At 44.7% G+C, this 20,562-nt stretch overlaps 1 protein-coding gene across 1 annotated transcript; it reads left to right on the forward strand.

Annotated features, from left to right (window-relative positions):
• The first annotated feature begins 166 nt into the window (after positions 1 to 166).
• Positions 167 to 20,344, forward strand: LOC131138885 (solute carrier family 66 member 2). Its single transcript, XM_078791170.1, has 6 exons — positions 167 to 298; positions 1,206 to 1,436; positions 1,501 to 1,634; positions 11,753 to 11,969; positions 18,917 to 19,717; positions 19,941 to 20,344. The coding sequence occupies exons 2-5, from the start codon at positions 1,237 to 1,239 to the stop codon at positions 19,089 to 19,091; spliced, it is 726 nt and encodes a 241-aa protein (XP_078647296.1). The 5' UTR covers positions 167 to 298; positions 1,206 to 1,236; the 3' UTR covers positions 19,092 to 19,717; positions 19,941 to 20,344.
• Positions 20,345 to 20,562: the final 218 nt, after the last annotated feature.

Raw genomic sequence — 20,562 nt, forward strand, 5'->3', positions numbered from 1 at the left:
CGAGCAGGAGTGTGTAGTTTTTTGTTGTTGGGTTTTTTTTACTGTATTTGCTGTACTTGAGGAGCCATTAGTCAGGATGTGAAGCCGTGTTCTATCTTTGTATTTTTCCCGATAAATTGGCCGCACTATTTGGCACCCACATAAGGAGCGCGGAGTGTGCGTGTGCGTGTGTGTGCGTGTGTGCGCTTGTCGGCGTGCCCCCCTCCTGGAGTTTGGGGTGGAGAGTGGAGGTGTCAGTGGAAACTTTGAAGAAGCACCAACTATCTATCTCATTAGGAAAAGTGGATAAAGACGCCAGGTAAAGTCAAATCACTGCGATATCATTCTACTTCTATATTTCTATATTTCTATCAAAGCACGTGCTGATATTTCTGTATTGTTGTAGCAACTATATGTCACCATATTTGGGCTAGCTTGTGTGTTGTTTACCTCTACCTCAGTTCAAACACGAGTGACCCAACCCCATGGAGTTATGCTGTGATTATGCAACAAGGCTTTCCCTGTCCATGCAGACCCAATAGCTTCACATATACATTATTCATTCATAACAATATGGAAGACACTCTGGATGGATATATGAGGGTGCTCATTGCATGGTTTCATGGATTATGGGTGGTTGTTATTGCTGGTTGTGTAACATCGTCTGCAGTGACCCCCTGTGACCCCCTGCTTTGACTTTTTAACATTTGGTCCCAAAGAACCTGCCCAAGCTGTTTTTCTGGTTCCCTAGCATGAGGGCGGCTTGCTTTAAAGCCGTACTGTGTGCCCCGTCAGCTGACTCTGGTTACTTATTTTGTGTGGACTACCACCCCCCCCCACCCCCGTTTTCCGCCCTTGCTTCTACTCAGATCCCGAAAAAATGCCTTAGATCAGGGGTGTCCAAAGTGCGGCCCGTGGCTGTTTTTGGCCTGCAGCACATTCCAAAAATGTCATTTAACAAGAAAGCTAGAAAACAAAAATAAAAAAAATCAGCAGTAATTTTACTAAATAAAGTCAACATATTTGAAGGTTAAAAAAATGGTAAAAATAAGAGAAAAAATGCATACGAGAATAAAATCATAATATTATGAGGGAAAATAATATTTGATGAGCATGGAGTTGAAATATTATATAGACAATATGATGAGAAACAAATTGAGAACATTTGGGGAAGGATGGAGGGATTTGCAGATGAAATGGTCATATTTCACAATATTGTTTCACAGGTTCCTTGGATGCTGCTGATCTCCTTGAAGGATGGATGCTCTCCAGGAGGAGGACATGGAAGGGTCGTGGATGCTGCTGTCCTGGCTGGCGTCCTGCCTCATGGTGTTTGGAGGATCCCTGCCCTACGTACCCCAATACCAGGAGATCCAGAGGAGCAGCAACACTGAGGGATTCTCCACCAGAGTGTGTCTGGTGTTGCTTCTCGCCAACATCCTGCGCATCTTCTTCTGGTAAGGGTGGTCATGAATGGTTCATATGGGAGATATGAGTGATGTTTTGGTTGCATCTGTGCAGGATAGGCAAGCAGTTTGAGGTCACCCTGCTGCTCCAGAGCGTGGTGATGATCCTCACCATGTTTGCGATGCTCCACCTCTGCAGCACGGTCCACAACGCCAACCGTGTGAGCACAAAGCAACACCGACTTGCAGGTTAGCCGCTTAGCGTTGTCTTCATTACGATGACATGTCACGTCTTTATGGAGACATAAATACACCACGGCCATGCTCGTTCAGTAGATGTCCGAGGTCCGGTTTCACGGAATGTGGCACTGATGGGGGAGGGGGGTCCGAACAAGAATAGATGAGAGCAACCTTCCAGTTAAAGCCACTGCTATGTCCGTGGAGACAACACCATGGGAATAACCTCCTCACTTGTGACAACATGATTTCCAAATATGCAAATGTTCAAAAATGTTCTTAAGCTCACCTAAATAATTTTACATTTTTTATTGATTTTTAAAATATTTTTATTGATTTTTTTTAAACAAAAATGTCTGCCCCCCATCGTAAAGAGCAGGCTAGAAATGTGCTAGATCAGGATGTAATACAGTATATGTATTTGTAGCTATGCTTTTCCTGGCCAGCAGGGGGCAGTATTTACCAAAGGATAAACCCCTCATGAAGCCATTCCTCCCAAACATCCAAAGTAAATGAATGTGAGGAGCTCCTGATGGAGGACACAAACACATTACAAGTCACATTATGACACTACATGAACTTTTTCCCAGTTAGCCTCATAAATCCATTCTTTCTGCTGTGCTGGAGGTTTTGTTCCTGCTCAATGAGCAGGAATATGACGGCTGAGAATGAATTTTTATCTAACTTCTTTCTCAGACCATAAATGGAAGATTGATTACCCCACACATTATTCATCCACTAAGCTCTTTTTGCTCACTTAAATTTCATGTTAGCTGTGCAATATATATTATGTCTCTTCTTCCTGACTTGCAAATATGCATTTCTTTCATCCTGACTTAAAGAGGCAAGAAATATTGCATACAGGATGTTATTTTATTTTATGATGTTTTTGTCTACCTGTGGTCAGTGTGGATGGGCTGAAGGTCCTCCATGACCCCCAGCAGAATAAGCAGTGGGGAAGATGAATGAATGAATGATCCTGGGGGACTTGGACCCATGCACCAAGTGTGAGTGGTGCAGTGCGGAGCGCGATCACCGTGTCACTCAGCCTTATCTGCAACACTCAGGCAGCAAAGCGGCAGGACAAATTGGCTGTAATGAACTCGAGCACTGAAACGCACCAACCATCCACACTTGGCAGACGGGCAATGGCTTCCACGATAGAGGAATACGTTCGGGTACCTTCAAGGTGTTTGGTTATCTCCTGGTGACTGTTTAATTGGCAAGGTGAATGAAGTCAGTCGGGTCTTTAACACTTCCTTCTCTTGGATGGCTGGCATGGAATCATTTAGGAATGGGAATGGAATCTAATTCCTTACAGGGTCAACTTGTGGAAATAATCGTATGCTTTGAAGGTTTTATTTCTCATTGTAGATTTTTAGATGGAGGAAGTTGTTTAAGAGTTCCAGCGTGTGTTGCCATTCAAAGTGTAAATCTAAGCGTGTTTTGGGGGGGCTGACTAGACAGTTTTGCATGTCTAATCAATAAGTCACGCCTGCAATCACTTGGAAGTGCTGCTATTTTTGCTCTACATGTCAGAGCTATGATTGCAGCGTGTATTTTTGATGACATTCATTCATTCATTCCTTTTTCTAAGATGAGCAGCTTTGCGGCACAAGATTGCGGTCGAGCAAAAGCGTTCAAAGGGGCTGCGGCTCGGTTTTTTTGATTGGCCCGTGGCACAATATAAAAATAATTTTTACAAATTTTAATGAAAAAATGGAGCAGTGAGGCAGAATGTGACGACAAAAAGCTGAAATGTGGTTAGCATGTTGATCCCACAATCAATATTACAGATTACAATTGAGTGCATCCCATAATCAGTTCCCAGTTCCACATGTCCAAAAGGAGTAGGAAGAAGCAAAGCTTATTAAATCCTACCCCTCCATCTGGTACTTTTACAATCACTAACTGTTACATTTGTTCACTTCCTGCTTCCCTAATATAATTTAAGTTTTTTTTTGTATTTTTGGTATTTATTTTGTATTTTTTGTTATTATTATTATGACTATTACTATATTATGTTGTTATTATTTTGCCTGTAGTGAAATAATTTTAACCTGATATATATATATATACAACATATAATATTGCTTGAGTGGTCAAGTCTGGTGCTTGTGTCACTGCAACATTAATGACACCTAGTGGCCAGTGTAGAATACTACATTTACAATTAAAGTGTTTAATCTTTTTTGCTTGAAAATGCTTCATTTAGGCAAAAATATGTACAATTTCAATACATCTGCATTTTTTTTTTTTTACTACTCGGCCATATTCAACTAGAAAATATGGAGAGGGAAGACTGATTTGATTTTTTTTTTTACAGAAAAAGACAAAAATATATAAAAATATCAAAGTGTCTCCCAAAATGGTTCAATGCCCAATGATGGTGCTGATTCCAACATATATGAGATTTATAAATGAAAGTCTTAAAATGACCTTTTCATCCCACCGTAGTTGAAAGCATCAGCTGTTTGTAACTGGGAGTGGCCAGCATAGAAAAACATATTTTAACGATGACATTCCGTCCTTCACTGAAATTGAATGTCTATAATTGTAATTCACAGCCTGTTCCCTGATGGAGTATTGATGAAAGGCCATTTTCACAGTCATTTCCAGGGGTTCCGCCCTGACAACCCGGCAATTTATGAAGTGTACGTGTCAATCTGGACTGGATTTTCTGCCCAATTAGGCCAACATTGGACGCAAAGCCAGACAAACACATCAATGTCAACGTAACGGCTGAGTGTGTGCGTCTGAAGACAACGCGTCTTACGTACGTGTGATTCCATGTTCCCGTGTCAGACGTCCGAATACCGTCATCAATCCTTTCTAAAAGGCCTCCTCGGACCCAAATGTAGTCCACCTCAATCAGTTCCAGCAAATACTCCGTAATGTTGCTACTTTCACATTCCAGGGTGATAATGGAAAGTCACACCTTAAAGATCCATCACAGGAATGTCCAAGTGGCACCTTCACCACTTGAGCCACGTCGGCCCTAAATGACCTCAAGCGCAGCCTCAAAATGTCACCGTTTCCACGGTTGCGTACGGAGCCGTCTGTTGATGTCCTTCAGCCAATCCCCTCGCCCTTTACTGTACTGTGGAATGAGTTGTGTTGAAAGTACATATTGAGGAATACTACAGTTCGCCGTACTTCAGCCAGGATGCCTTAATGATCATCCTTTTGCTTTGACTTCTCCTGGTGCCAACTGGTGCCAACTGGTGCCATTGTGGGAAGCTTAGCACGCCGGTCCTTGACTCTGCAATGTCAAGGAGGAGCCGTGATAGACACACAAGCCTCGGAGCTTTAAGCTCATTATTCTCCTCATTCAGATCAACTGAAATGAGCTCAGCCCCAACAATGCCTCCTTCACTCTCTCAGGCTTTGTTGCTCGTTGCTCCCTGATTCCACCCCCATCACGGGGGGGGGTGATGGAGTCCAACTTAAAACCCTCCGGCACTCATGGTGTTGCATGCTCCTCGTTTCCGTGCATATCATACACAGCAGTACTATATTTCAGCAACATATCCAGTTACGTGAGGGCCAACCTGCACGTGTGCATACAGTGGTCGTCTTGGCATTTTCTGTTGATGACATCTCTCCACATCCTGTTAACGTTGGAGATCTGCTGAGCTATCAACTCCAGCTGACCATGAAATTAGAGGTGTTTAAAGTATAACCACAAAAGGCATAGCAGAAGCTCTACTCTACTAGTATGACATCTTTAGGGAATACGACGATAGACAAACGTGTACTATACTGTATATACTGTATATACTGTATATACTGGATATGACAACAATGTAGACACATGAAGGTCAGTTGGCTCCCCATCGAAATAATAACTTTTAATCAGGCCCTGCTGTGCTAATTACTGTGCTCTTGAGCTGGGTGAGGGTAATTCCACCCTGAGGGGGCATCTGAACACGTGCTAACAAGCAAGGGTAGACATGCAATATTTTGCAGCATAAACAACATTTTAACCACAAAACTTGTGGACCATATGGAAGCCGTTGGTGGTGGTTGACGCTGAAATAGCCCAGGTTGGATTCCAAAAATGGCACAAGGGTGGTATATTGCATACAAGATGTCTGACATGGTTGTTTATGATTGACCATGATGTACTTATAACAATAACATCATGCGTCCAGTAATGGTGTCATCTTTTGTACTGAAGTCCTCCTCACCTGGACTGCTTTGGATTCACAACCATCATCTCCCCTGTGAAGGTCAACATGTTTGATGGAAGGTCACCTTGTTGTTGTTCCTCCAATAATAGTCCCTGATGTGTTGCTGTGATTTACACCCGCTTATCAGGCGAGGAAGAAAGCCCCCCATTGATGATGCGTCCCACCTAGTTGGGGGCACCGTGCTGTTATCTCCACCTCAGGTTTCCTCCCCCTGGTCAACGACTGATTATTACCATAGATTATTATCATATCCGTCACCTTCACACACAAGGCTTAACTTTGACTCCGTCAGGAAGTGTGTATGTTTTTTTAATAGCAAAGACAAGGATATGAGTTAGCATAAGCTAATACCAGAAAGGGTTGAATTCAGTGGTTTGTCCTTCACCCTTTTAGTTGTGCCTGTGTGAACAATATGATATGAGGGAGACAGAACAAGTATAATCGGGGGGTGGGGGGGTCCAATAGTGGTTAATTGGATGTCCTGCTCCTCTGTCTCCGCCATGTTCTCCTGCCATATGTTAGGAAGAGTAAAACGCTCCAGTGATGCGTCACCTTTTTAATTCCTTCCTCCCTATCAGCAACTCCTTCAACCTCTGCAAGGTCACTTCCTGCAGCTCGCCAACTTTGGCGTCTCCCCTACACGTCTATCGAGCCAGAAAGAGCTCATATATTTTGACCTTTGCTACTGTTGCCTGCAACCCAGAACATAAGACGTTACAAATAAAGGAGACATTTGGAGGAACCTTTGTATTTGGATAGCCTTCACACACCTGATGATGTAGTGTAGTCCACAAATGGGAACTACAGTAGCCCCAAGAGCCCAAATTTGGTGTCAGGTAGCCAGATTGTCACAATCTGATCATCTGGCTGAAAGACAAATAACACAAAAACGATCCACTTGTGTAATTTCACACTTTTTATAATAATTAAGGAGATTTTTCTGTAAATGGATCCTCCTTGGAGCTCACTACTTAACCACCAACTTCACCTCCAAGTTCTCCTTCCACGGGTGAAGACCACACAGACGTCGATGTTGTGTTCAACAAATGGCCGTATAATGAGATATGATAATTGGATATAATTAGAGCTGTCCCCACAGCCCCTGTGAGGAGTCTGCATAAAAGGTTGCCAGCACACAGGTTTGCTTAGAGGAACGGCGGCAGTGATACAATGTGGGCCTCGGCCTGAATCTTCATTTGTTTGCTTTATTCACTTTGTACAAAAGATAACAAAATAATACATTTGTGAGAAATTGGGCAGTGAAGCAACAAATTGGAAACTGGATTAAACATCAAAGCTTGAAAGATGCGGTGGGGGGGGGGGGGGGGGGGGGGCATTGTGCGGTTTATGGCTTTATCCACTGCTGTCACCCCCCCCCCCCACACACACACACACAAAGCGGAATTAAAAACATGTAGTGACTGTTGTCGTTTCCAGCTTATATAAAAGGATCTCTGTTGGTCGCATGAATGGGATTTATTATTATTATTATTTGTGCTACTTACTAATTCAATGTGTTAGACCTCATTTGTATGCAAAACACACAATAAGCCAGTCAAAGGTGTGTGTGTGTGTTTGTGTGTCTATAGAAACAATCATGTGTGTATAGTAACAATATAACCAGAAAGCAGGGATGCTCCCATCAATCATCCACCAATCACATGAGTGGACGCTTTTTCAGTCAATGTGCCCCCCCCCCTTCCCTCCTTCCCTCCCCGTCTTACCTGCTATGTCTTCAAACCATCTCACATCTGCTCTTCACGGCACAGAAACAACCCCAGAGAGAAAGAGAGAGGTCGGAATGACTCTCTGTAAAAATAATTGCACAGCGCCCCGGATGCTCCCGGTGAAACTTGACGGAAAAAAAAAAATATTACTTCTGCCATCATATATATTCCGTGAGATGGTATTTGACCTTTTCAATCAGAGGTGTGTTCAAGTACACCGTCACAGTCGTACAAGAGCAATGTACGCATTTGCGCATAATAAGATAATAATGTGGTGTGTTTATGAACCACAGTGAACACCAAATCGATCAATCGGTCTTACATGGGGGCTGTTTCTAAACTATACTATGTAGTATTATATGTAGTATTATACACTGGTCACTAGGGGTCAGTAATGTTATTGTAACTTGACTTGATCGCCACAACAACAGGCTTTTATTGCAGGTTTTAATAATCTAACAGCAGCAATAATCCTTAATTTTAAAAAATATGGGCCACTGTTTCTGCAGTAAACCATGCTAAGCTAAAACTCAACTCTGAACCCCTGATGTCACTTCCTGTCTGCTCACAGAGAAAATTATTATGCCGACTATATTGCGTAACGTGAGTTAAAGGTGTTTTTTTAGATCGGAAATCATAAAAAAAAATATGATTTAATATGAGGAATCCTACTTCACGGAAATCCACTTATCACGATGGGGATAAAGGAGGGATGGCCGTATAGCTAATGCTCGTATAGCTAATGCTCGTATAGCTAATGCTGGTATAGCTAATACTGGTATAGCTAATACTGGTATAGCTAATACTCGTATAGCTAATACTCGTATAGCTAATACTGGTATAGCTAATACTGGTATAGCTAATACTGGTATAGCTAATACTCGTATAGCTAATACTGGTATAGCTAATACTGGTATAGCTAATACTGGTATAGCTAATACTGGTATAGCTAATACTGGTATAGCTAATACTCGTATAGCTAATACTCGTATAGCTAATACTGGTATAGCTAATACTGGTATAGCTAATACTGGTATAGCTAATACTGGTATAGCTAATACTGGTATAGCTAATACTGGTATAGCTGTGAGTATGTACGGTATGATTGACAGACATGACAAGTTTGACGTGGCATTCGCTGAACAGAGCAGCCAACAAGAACGTCAAAGAACTTTCACACGTCTTCCAACCAGCAGCCATCCTTCCATGGCGTTGCTGGCAGGCTCACGGTGCTGAGTCAGCGTGTCCTCCGCTCCCTTAAGCTGTCACTCTCCATCTTTGTCTCCGTCTTCGCGCCTCCGCTCACCTCTCCTCTCTCGCCGCCGGGCCTAATGGCCGACGCCTGCGGTGTAGCCTTCATACATCTACTGGAATGACGCACGGACGCTGTCGTTGGCGTGACTCACCGTGGGCACCTTCCATCTTTGGAGGTCACATGGTAAAGTTCGGAGTGGGAGGAAGAGCGCCGGTCAGGGAGTGGACGCTTGGCATGATGTATGAAGTGAGCGCTGGAAAAATAAAAGGGATGCTCTCATGAATGATGCAAGGCTTTTCCCAGCAATGTGATGTAAACATGGAAAGCAGGAAAGGCCGGAGACGGAAAACAGGAAGTAGGCGTGTTGCTGGAGATGTGCAAATGGACCAGAGTGCATGCTAGCAAAGTGGAAGCGCTTTAGCGCAGTACTTTAGTTTTGTGTTGCCAAATCCATGTTAGGAATTACAGTCATCCCTCGCTGCTTTACATTTTCAATTTTAATCAATTTGGTTGAATATGGCTTATTATTAGTAAAAATATATGCATGTTATATATGCATGTTATAGCAAATCTTACATATTTTTGGCCTAAATTGAAGCATTTTCAACCATAAAATGTGAAAATGAACGATAATCCAAACATAAGGCATTCAGAAAACTACACAAATGATGTGTAGTATTCTTCTCCGGTCACTAGATGTCACTACTGCTACCTCAAAGTACGGTGAGGCTCAAATACCAAACTAGATGACCGGAACAACAGTTTTAGGTTTGAATGATCTCGCAACGTGAATGCAAATCCCTCAAAAACACAGGCTAACCCACGCTAGGCTAAAACTCAACTCTGACACCACTTCCTGTCCGTCCGCCACTCTGCACCCCCAGGGAACACATTTCTAGCAACACACAAGAGCAGGAGTGTCATTTGAATGAATGGATGAATGGATTATTTACTCTTATTGTGTCACCATGTTGGCTAATATGAGTGTAAAGGTGACTATAGGGGTGTTAGTTCATGTCTAGAGGGCTCTAATGTCAAAACCTGTTTAGAAGGTCATAAACAGAAAAAGATGCCATTTCTGAATAAGGAAGCCTACATGGCAGAAATTAATATACAGGCAAAAGTTTACAGAGTTCACTTTGTGTTGGCTCCTTTCAGTGTCCTAGTTTAGGTTAGACCAGTAAGGCCCAGGAGTCCATGCTGGTCCTGTACTGTGACTGAAAGGCCGGTCCCGGTGTTGTCAGCGGTGAGCAATGCATGTTTTGTAGCTCTAGCTAATAAAGCTATTAATCACGTCCGCCGTTTGCCACAAACACGCCACCGTGGGCTCGCGGCGAGACGCCTCCACGCTGATATCCGAGACGCAAAAGGCAGACGCAGCTCAGCCGAAGCCATGGCAGACATTACGGAGGGAACCCACACCAGATTATATTTGACAGCAGACTTAAGATTAAAAACCAGTTTTTAAAGCTGGGGGGGGGGGTGACTGAGCACTTTGACTCTTTGCTCCTGGCAGCCGCTGCTAATGTTGCTGTGACAGCTAACATTGTCATTACTTGGCCATGTTGTCAGCAGTATATCACCTTGGCAGTTTCCATGGCAACTGAGCACACCACCACCGGCCTTTCTTAAACATTCATTTTTTATTGTCGTAAATGTGGACCACCACCAATACACTTGGTGGTACCTGCCCCCCCAACCCCCTCCCTGTCAGTGAGTGTACAGTAGGTGGAGCACACGGACAGCAAAAGAAATACTTGGACACAAAATGACACCGCAAAGCATGCTTGGTAACCCGAGTACACCTTAGCAACGTGCTACACTATGTTATATTACATATAGGCAAATCTAGTGACTTAGTCTGGATCTTATTAGACACCCCCCCCAAACAGGTTATCCATAACATTCCTAGAGCCAACTGGATCGTTGGTGGGAATAAATCCTAGTTTCTTCCAAAGGAACTGAAACGTCCTCCGCTGCTTTTCCAGACGCTTATGCTGCATTTGGTGACATTTTAAGGATAAAAAAAACTCCAAGTTGATTAAAAACAATATTTGGGGGGGCGTCCTCGAGTGCACCTTGGAAACACGTCACACCGCGAGTCCCCGATTTAATGAATGTGCTCTTATTAAAGCGTCCCTCGCTCGATATCGGCTGCTTTGTCACGACTCCTCATCCATGAATAAGAAATGACAAAGATGCTGGTTTTATTCAACTTCATACAATATCATCAATGTCATATCATCAATGTCATATCATCAATGTCATCAATATCATCAATGTCATCAATATCATCAATGTCATATCATCAATGTCATATCATCAATGTCATATCATCAATATCACCAATGTCATCAGTGTCATGTGTAGGGGGGTCAAATTAAAAGATGCATCTAAATTTTATTCTCTAACCCTCCTGTGCCTTCAGCGGCGACTTAACTGATCCTTTATTTTGTCAGACCCTAAATATGAAAGAAAACAAAACCACCCAAAAAGTGCATTAGCAAGAAAACGTGTGCTCGAGCGTTTGGGCGTCACCGAGTGGATACAAAAAAGAACGAAAATGACGGAACTTATTTCAATGAACTGAATGTTTGGACACCCCTGCTTGTCATTGAACCTTTTGACTTAGTATGATCCTTGCTTCCTTGTCCATTCAAGAAGGGAATAAAAACTCTTGAAAGGAAAAAGCAGGCGCTTTGCATCGCTGTGATCTTTTTATTTGTCTGTCTGCCATTTTCAAAATCCAAACAAGATAAATGGAAGCCTGAGCGGAAAAACGGCTTTTAACTTAAAGTAATAAACTTTGGAAATATCCAGCCTAATTTCACCCTAGGCTAGTTGATTCCAAGGTCATGGCAATGTCAAATTTTATCTTCTTCTATTCCTTCCTGCTTTCCATCGGCTTACTTCCTGTTCTTGATGCTCTTCTCCATTCCACTCTGCCCCCTTCAGACTTGGATCCACGCTACTTCTGGAGGTGGACTGCACTGGAGGACTACCTCCTGTTTTGTCTGGGCTTCAGTGTCCTGTGTGCAGTGGTCACCATGCTGCTGCTGGACTACGCCGTCTTCGTGGAGATGCTGGGCTCCACGGCCGTGATGTTGGAGGCCATGCTGGGCCTCCCGCAGCTTTTGCAGAACTTCCACAACCGCTCCACCAAAGGCATGAGGTACGGCACCGAGAGGTCAGACGTTGCCTAGCCTCATCGTGCTGGGTTTAATCCTTCATATCTTCATGATCTCAATATGCTGCCTTTGGCTGGCGGCCTGGGGTGGGCTCCAGCCATACCAAGTCAGTAGCTGTTTATACAGGCAGGTCCTGCAGTGCATTCAGGATTAAAATTGTGAGAGAAACGACTCACTGCTGGACGTCCGGGGATGGATTAAAGAAAGCAAACACGCATCCTTCATTATATTTATAAATATATATATTTATAAATATACATTACACCGTGGAACCTCACTTTGTCCACATTTGTTATTCCAATTCCACCTCAGCTTTTGTACGGTGTTGCACATAAGACACGTACCGCATCGTGGGGCAAAACCCAGACCCCAAACAAAGAGCCTACGCCGTGACAAACGGGTCCGTACAGGATGGAGTTTAAACGCGGGGCAGCCATGTGCTTAAATACGTTAGACTGTTCCCACGGCCTGAGGTTCTTCATGGTCAATGTGCCCCATTTCACTTAAAGTGTCCTCAAGGGTTACAGCTGGGCTTCGTACGAGCATCCCTTCTGCTCACGGCGACCATCTTGCCCAAGATGAAATGTGCAATAACACTCCATTAGGGCGCCAAGATGACTGATGACAAAGTCCAGCGTTTTATCCTCCCAAACTCATATGTATGCTAAACTTCCTGCATGCTCAATATTATGCTAATATGCCCATTGATTATCCACTTAGGACGGGGGAATACTTTCATTCAGCCATAAAGACTTGGAATAATACAACTTTCTTCATCACGAGGCTATTCTTTTTGACATTGAAATGAACCTGGATGGCTAAAATCTGCCGACATGGCACTTTTGGACCGTGTGATGATGAACATGATGATGATCATGATGGTGAACATGACGGTGATCATGATGATGAACATGACGAGGAACATGATGAGGAACATGATGATGAACATGACGATGAACATGATGAGGTGCAGAGAAAGCTCTTTTATTCTTTTTACTGTGGGTGAGGAGGAGATACCACGAATATACCATCAAAGGTTCTCCTATTTGGCCATGTAGAACAGGAATGCTGGTGGAGAACCAGTCAAACGCCAAGATGGGCTATCCACACGGAAACATTTTCATGTCAAAACATCAAAATATTTTATAACCTGAAACTGGATTTTTTCCATGAAGTTTGATTCCTCATTTATGAATCAAATATTTCTTTAGTTAGCTCATAGAAAACCTTTTGACAACCTTTAAAATGAGTTTCATTACCATATTAGAGCCCTCTAGACAGGAGATAGTACCCCTATAGTGACCTTTACACCTGTATAACCCAGCATAGTTGAAATAAATAAGCAGTTCTTCTTTCCACACTGCTACTGCCTTTATGGATGTCAATACTTCTTCATGTCTTTCTGTTTCTCTGACGCCTTTCAAAAGGCAGTTTTGCTCATTTCCATTCATTTCTCTTCTATTGCCGCCCACAGATCTTCTTGTCCACGCTGACGTGGAAGGTTCATGAAATTGCTTTTGACTTGCAGAAAGGATGCCCACAAAGAAGTATTTGTACACAGTAGCAGGTAGTCGGGTTACTGCGTGGTAGAGGTTCTTCAGATGGTCTTCAGCTGGCCGTGGAGTCTCCGTGTCTTCTGTGTCTGCCTTTTGTTTTGCACGTGGACGGATGGACGACTAGAACCTTGAATCTGTGCTGAAATTGATTCATGAAGCCATGCGTTTGTGGGTCTGTTGTGGGTCTGTTATGTGTGTGTGTGTGTGTGTGTGTGTGTATGTGTGTGCGTTTTGTCCTTGGAACGCTCTCCCTCACCTCCATCATCACAGCTTGTTCTTTTTGTCCATTCTGAGCAGATCTCAATAGCAGTTTCATGTTTCTCTTGGGGGGGCCAATAACCTCTATGGGGGGGGCCCCAGAGGATACGGTGCAAACACTGTGATCACCTCAAAGTGGTGGTGGTGGGGGGGGGGGGGTAATACCAACCTGAGAGTGAGAGGCAGTTGATGCCTTCCCACATTGATTGATATTCATAGATCTACACAGGCTGGTATCGCTAAACGATATGAAGTCATGACTTATGACTTGATCAGCGTGGAAGAGAAGCCAGCAGTCGTGCTCATTTCCACTTCCTCTTTGTTCCGATACATCTTTTTGTCTCATTATATAACAGGCTATTAACAGCAGCTTCCATTCCCCAAACATCTTCAGGCAAACTGCCCCATCCTCCTCCTCAGCCAACCTTTGTTTCATTTGGCTGAATCCATTATCGTTCACGTATTGGGAACTTTTCTGCATATGCCCATGCACGATCAATGAACATGCATTATTCATACTTAAAAGGGGCTGCCAGCAGCTCCGCTTCAGCTAAAGCCCTGCACACGCCCTCATGTGTGGGCAAACAGATGCATGAAGCAGAATACGTCAGCGCATCATCCCGATGCGCACATGCAAACTTATGTTGAATAACGAGGAGACGCTCGGGGCCGTGGTACGATTGATGGATTGCTCATTGACTAATTCCACATGTACGGTCTCTTTTACGACTCATCCAAATATAAATCCTAACCATTAAAAGTGCATGACGTATTCCCTACGCTGGAACCATTTACCTCCTTCCTAAGAGAAGAATAGAATAGAAGAACATTTTTCATATTTTTCATATTTACCGTATTTTCTGGACTATAAGTGGCACTTTTTTTCATAGGTTGGCTGTCCCTGCCACTTATACTCCAGAGCGACTTATAAATGAAAAAAGTGTTTATGTTCCATAAACACTGGACACCTTTTGTGTTCATGTTTACCAAAACAAATTGACTAAGCAATTGATTGCAAACGAGCATTAAAGGGATAGCTAAAGTTGTATGACCCCCCCCCCCCCATAAGCAGTGAAGTCCGTCAACAGACCCACTCCCCACTTTGAGTACTGAGCCAAGTTCTGGTTGGATTTCGGTGCTGAAACAAAAAAAATGGCATGATGCATTCAAGTTCATATGAGACAAGTCAAAAGAAAAGTAATTAATGTCTTCTCTACCCCCCCCCCACCACCAACAGCTGATGATATTACATTTTTAATATCATTTTTGACCAGCTGTCTGCAACCACCCCCCACCCGCACCCCATTTTATAAATGTAAAATTAGCAATCTGTGTGATAAAAACGTGTTTATTTGGTGTTACTTCTTTGGTGATACTTCATATCCATTTCATTTGACATGTTGGTGTTTTTGTGTCCTTGTACCTGATCGCCATCCCAGTATTTGCTCTTTTCACTCGTCTGCTCAACGGTCGCCCTGATGATCAACGCTTGTCACAATTACTGGCTGCCCCCCATCACGGCACACAGTGAGACCTCCTTCACTTTCTCCATGACTCTCTCCGGTCTCCAACGACCAGGATGGCTTGGTTTTTCACCCTGGTCTAGATTTGTACTTCCACACCCGGCTAGCCTGTCATCCATCTCGTGTCATTTTCCTCTCACCTCCGTCCACCCTCATCTCCACCCTCATCTCCACCCTCATCTCCACCCTCATCTCCACCCTCATCTCCACCCTCATCTCCACCCTCGTCTCCACCCTTGTCTCCACCCTCGTCTCCACCCTCGTCTCCACCCTCATCTCCACCCTCGTCTCCACCCTCATCTCCACCCTCGTCTCCACCCTCGTCTCCACCCTCGTCTCCACCCTCGTCTCCACCCTCGTCTCCACCCTCGTCTCCACCCTCGTCTCCACCCTCATCTCCACCCTCATCTCCACCCTCATCCATCTCACAGCCTTGCTTTTTATTTCCGTCCCTTCCAGGACGCCGGCCACCATTTTGCCCCTTTCCTCCCTTATCTCTCACCACTTAGCTCTGATGAAGGTGTCAGGTCAGGGCGATCGATGAGACTTGACCAGGCTCAGCTTAGCTATGGAGTGTCTTGGGTCTTGGTGTGTGGACCGTACCAGGCTGGGCTTAGCTATGGACCGTGTGTGTGTGTGTGTGTGTGTGTGTGTGCGTGTGTGCGTGTGTGCGTGTGCTAGTCACTCACTCGGTCTTCTCAATCAATACCCTAATCAGTCCATCTCCGTGTGCAGGAACAAAGCATCACTCGGGCCTAAATTCAGCCGTTGGCTCTGAGGGTCCTTCATCAGTTGTCAAGATGGCGGCCTGAGATGGATGCGCCCCCGTCAGGAGGCGCTAAATGAGACTGGCATGATAAAGAGTTAAACGTGAGAAAGTATGCATGCCCGCCAGAGATGAATGACCCCCAAGTGGTATTTTGTCTCAGTGAGACCGCCTGGCCTGGAGACTAGACCAGGCGGACCACCCGCTGCTGTAATTACAGTCATGGCTTATCCTTAATAATACTGCCGCTTGTCTCTTGAGCAAAGGACTCACCTGAAGGGAGGGGAGGGGAGCCTTTGGAAGAGTCTCCAGAGCCTGATACTGATACTGATACTGATACTGCTGAGGCGATATCATCACTTCAGTGGAGGAATGTAACTATTTATCATCAAGACGTGGGTCTACACCAGCCTTTCAACTATAATGTCCACTCAATTGGCTAATGTCAGTGTAAAGGTGACTATAGGGGTGTTATTTCATATATGGTGGGCTCTAATGTTTAAATGTATTTAGAAGGTAGTGAACAGGTTTTCTATGGTCTAACTGCAAAAATATTCTATTTATAAATAAGGAATCCTACTTCATGGAAAGTCACTCTAACAAGGCAGTACAGTACTCCAAAAGTGAAGTTTTACCAAAGTTTCTTTAAAGGAAGTAGACAGAGCAAACACTAAAAGTATAAAAGTATAAAAGTTGGAAGTCCTCTGTGTACTTTGTGGAAGCAGCTAAAGTCTAAATTGTTGGGGGAGCAGGAGAAGTCAGGGAGTCCCACGTGCCGTAAAGCAGCACTTCTCCGACAGCCTGGGGCTGTGTGGGGGGTGGGGGTGGGGGGCGGGGGGCAGCCTTATCCCGACTAAAGCCTGCAGGTGAAACTGCTGGTTGCAGCTTGGCTTTAGGAAAGGACAGCGGAGGCACGCAGCGTGTCGTGTGTTGACGGAAGGAAATTGGGTTTTCCGTGTTGCCGGCATGTCCACTCTTGCTCAGGGAACGCCGTTATCTCCGTTATCTCACTTTGGACCGAAATTGCTTCAAAGCCTGGATAACCTTTGAAGACCAAAGCTTCCAGAAGACGCCAGGCTTTTATGAATGATACAACACAGACGGCAAGATAGAGTCCTAAAATCCCCCCCCAAAATAGTCGTACCAACATCAGCACCAAAGCCTGGTTGCTGAAGTTACTTATTTAACCTCCACATTTCCTATTTCGGAAGGCAGGTCTGGAGAAAAACAGTTGCCTCCATTTGGCTTGCTTCCCTTCCTGGCCCGTGCCCGAAGGGAGCCCAGGGGAGAGATGGGAGTTTGACTCTGCAAGGACAGCTCAAGGATGGTACGGTCCATACATCCCCGTGGTCATTAGGCTGCTCCCCATCATCCGTATCGTTCCCCCCTCCGTCTCTGGTGGCTTCCTCGTCCGTCCCGGTGCATGCCGGACAGACGCCGTCCTCTCCCCCCCACCTCTGTGAGACCCCCCCTCCCCTCCCATGATGTATTTCTTTGATGACTGATGGGCTTTCACTCTCCCAGGCCCAGTCAGCTCTAATAAAAAGTCTAAGTCATGTTACATTAATACCACGGGTACGCCCTCTCTGGGGGGCCGCGGCGGGGAAAGAAGCGATGCGAGAGCATAGAGTGTGAAGGGTACGACATAAAGGAAGTGGACAGGAAGTGAGGCGAGACAGAGAATGTAAAGGAGGGAATGGATGCATGAATATTCCATATAATATTCCAAGGATGTATAGAAACATAGGTGGAGACACAATGAAGATGATATCAAACGGAGTGGCCCTCTTGCTTCCTCTTCTCTCTAAAGCATTTCCTTCCCTACGCTGGGCTTGCATCATGCTAGCTAGCGCCACTGTAGGCTAAATGCTTTTCATGAAGTATCTTTTAGTTTTTATGCTGAATGTGAAGCCAGAGGGATGCTGTTTATGGAGATGGTCGTTAGACCGGTGGGTTCGATTCCCTGTCCATCACACAAATCCACAATAAATTAAGAGTAGCTGAGTTCTTGGGTTTTTGAGTAGTTACTGTAAATGTATTTGCTAAATAGCCCGCCATGGGGCCAATAAGTTGCAAAATCCAGCATTTTGACAAAGGTGAAAAACACTATTGGATTTGCACTTATGGAAAAATATATTTATTTTGCATTGTATCATTATTCTCTATCAGTGTATTTTGTGTTGATATTTGTGGGTACCACGGACAGAGTCATTGAATTTACATGGTGTCCTATGGGACAAAATAGCTTGTTCTTTGTACATTTCCAAGCTTTGTATATTCAACATTTTGGAAGAAATTAATTCAAAGTAATATTTCATCAACATTATTACCTTACTAAAAGAAAAAGACCATCGGAGCAGTGATGACCGCCGTGTGGTTGGCCTCATCTCCTAACAACCATTCCCACCCACATTCCTTCTATGGACAATTTGGAGCGGCCAATTACCCAAACCGGAGTACCCGGGAGAAAGCAAGTCGACATAATCCACCATAATCGTCGTACTGGCAGTAATACGCAGGGTAGAAGTTATGAGGCCAAAGCGTCAGGTTTGGTGTTCTGGTTACGGAGGACGCCATTCTAAGAACACGCCATTCTAAGAACACGCCATTCTAAGAACACGCATGACAAAGCTGCCGCTTCTTTCCAACTACCTCATTCAAGGCAGCGTTGAAGTCGGCCGGAGCAGCGTTACCATGGCAACTGGATATGCTGACATTTCCAGGGTGCGTGTATGCGGTTCTAGTGAATGATACGTTTATGGACTAAGACGTGTGCTGAGTCAGCTGCCATTGACGACTATGATCGTGGTGCCTCCATGTCTCTCCAGTGTGAAGATGGTGCTGCTGTGGACCGCCGGAGATGTCTTCAAGACCACGTACTTTGTGATGAACCAAAGCCCATCGCAGTTCTGGGTGTGCGGTTCACTCCAGATCCTCGTGGACGTGGCTATTCTCCTGCAGGTGTTCGCCTACAGCCGGGACACGCGGGTCAAACTGGGCTGAGCGGGACTTGCTGGACAGGCCAGCGTCACCGTGGTAACGACTTTCAGGCAAACACGACCTCACAACAGTCGCTTTCGTGACGCTCTTGTGTGTTTTATTATGTGAGCCAAAGCAACACTGTTCAAGATGTTTTAGGTGTTGATATTTTGGCGGACACGGGCGTGTACGAGACGGACATTACTCACGTTGGCAGGTCACTAACTGCAGGTCGGTGTTGCTCTAATGGCGGCTGAAACAAGCAGCGCTGCCACGCCTCGGCGCATTGCTCCCATGTCACCAACGTGTCTATCGGAATACCTGCTGATATCGACTTTGGCCGTTGGCAGTGCCACGCCGAGGCCACGCCATGCACAGCTGCTAATGGCGCCTGCAAAGGCCATCGGTCCGCGTGTTAGGGCTCACCTTGGTCCTTTATTGACAGGCACGCCATTGATTCAGCATCATGTGACCCAAAATTGGCCAGCCATGATTTCAGAATTCTAAGGTCCATGTGGACGTTTCCATCCACAGGACCTTTTATTGCTGACTCGTTTTATTGCGTGATGATCACCATCATGACCATAAGACCCTACCTCACCAATGCCCACCTTGACTCTGTTCTACTGGCTACCCAGCATGCCTTGCAGGTAATAAAAGTATATGATTTGTGTTACATGTTACAGTTACATTGTGTTATATTTTTGGTTGCACCGTGAGTGAGACAGGCATTTAGGTTGATAAATATCAAGTTTGGAAGTGGCTACTTTGTGCGCTGCTCAGGCTTCACCAATTTGTTGTGCATGGGATGGTTTTCTCTTGATTTCATCCAAAATGTGTGAATTAGCTGTCATGAACATTTCCTACGTGCAGGTACGGCGCACCTGAGGCTCCCCTGGTTTCTATCGGTGTGCTAATTTAGTTCAGAGTTCACCTCCCAAGGTCCAAACCCCCGAAGTGGAAGCGGTTTAACAGGAAAATACCACATTTATAGGTCAGAAAAGTGGAAAAGCACCAGAGGTCCCCTTTAAGAGTAAGTTCAAGTTGCCTTTTATGCATATTAATGTTACACTTGTTCCTTATGCAATGCATGGATTCTCCTGGCGATGGAATGTATACGTGAAATATTGATGTTGTTATTTCGTTCAAACATAAAGTATTTATGTTGCATCTTGTGTTGTGTTGTTCTCTGTGTGATTTGGACTGACTGCACGCCCACGCTGACACCAGGAAGCTCAGCCGGTGACCGCCGTGGCTTCATGCTGGACTTAAGCAGGATTCGGGAAACCTGGTGGGATCTCTTTAAGGTCAAACACAAGGTCATGGTTGATATCATACGGGGGTGTGATAGCGCCCGGGTGTTTCTTTGGAAAGTCTGGAATTCCTCTTTTGACGGAAAGGAGAAGGCATCAATTGCAGCTTATAAATAATGAGGAGGAAATGTCCTTCTCCTGGACGCCAGGTAGACGACTGACGAGAGAAAGTGCTAACTAGA

This window comes from Doryrhamphus excisus, linkage group LG6, assembly GCF_037039965.1.
Source record: "Doryrhamphus excisus strain RoL-2023G ecotype Guam linkage group LG6, RoL_Dexc_Guam_v1.1, whole genome shotgun sequence".
Lineage (NCBI taxonomy): Eukaryota > Metazoa > Chordata > Actinopteri > Syngnathiformes > Syngnathidae > Doryrhamphus > Doryrhamphus excisus.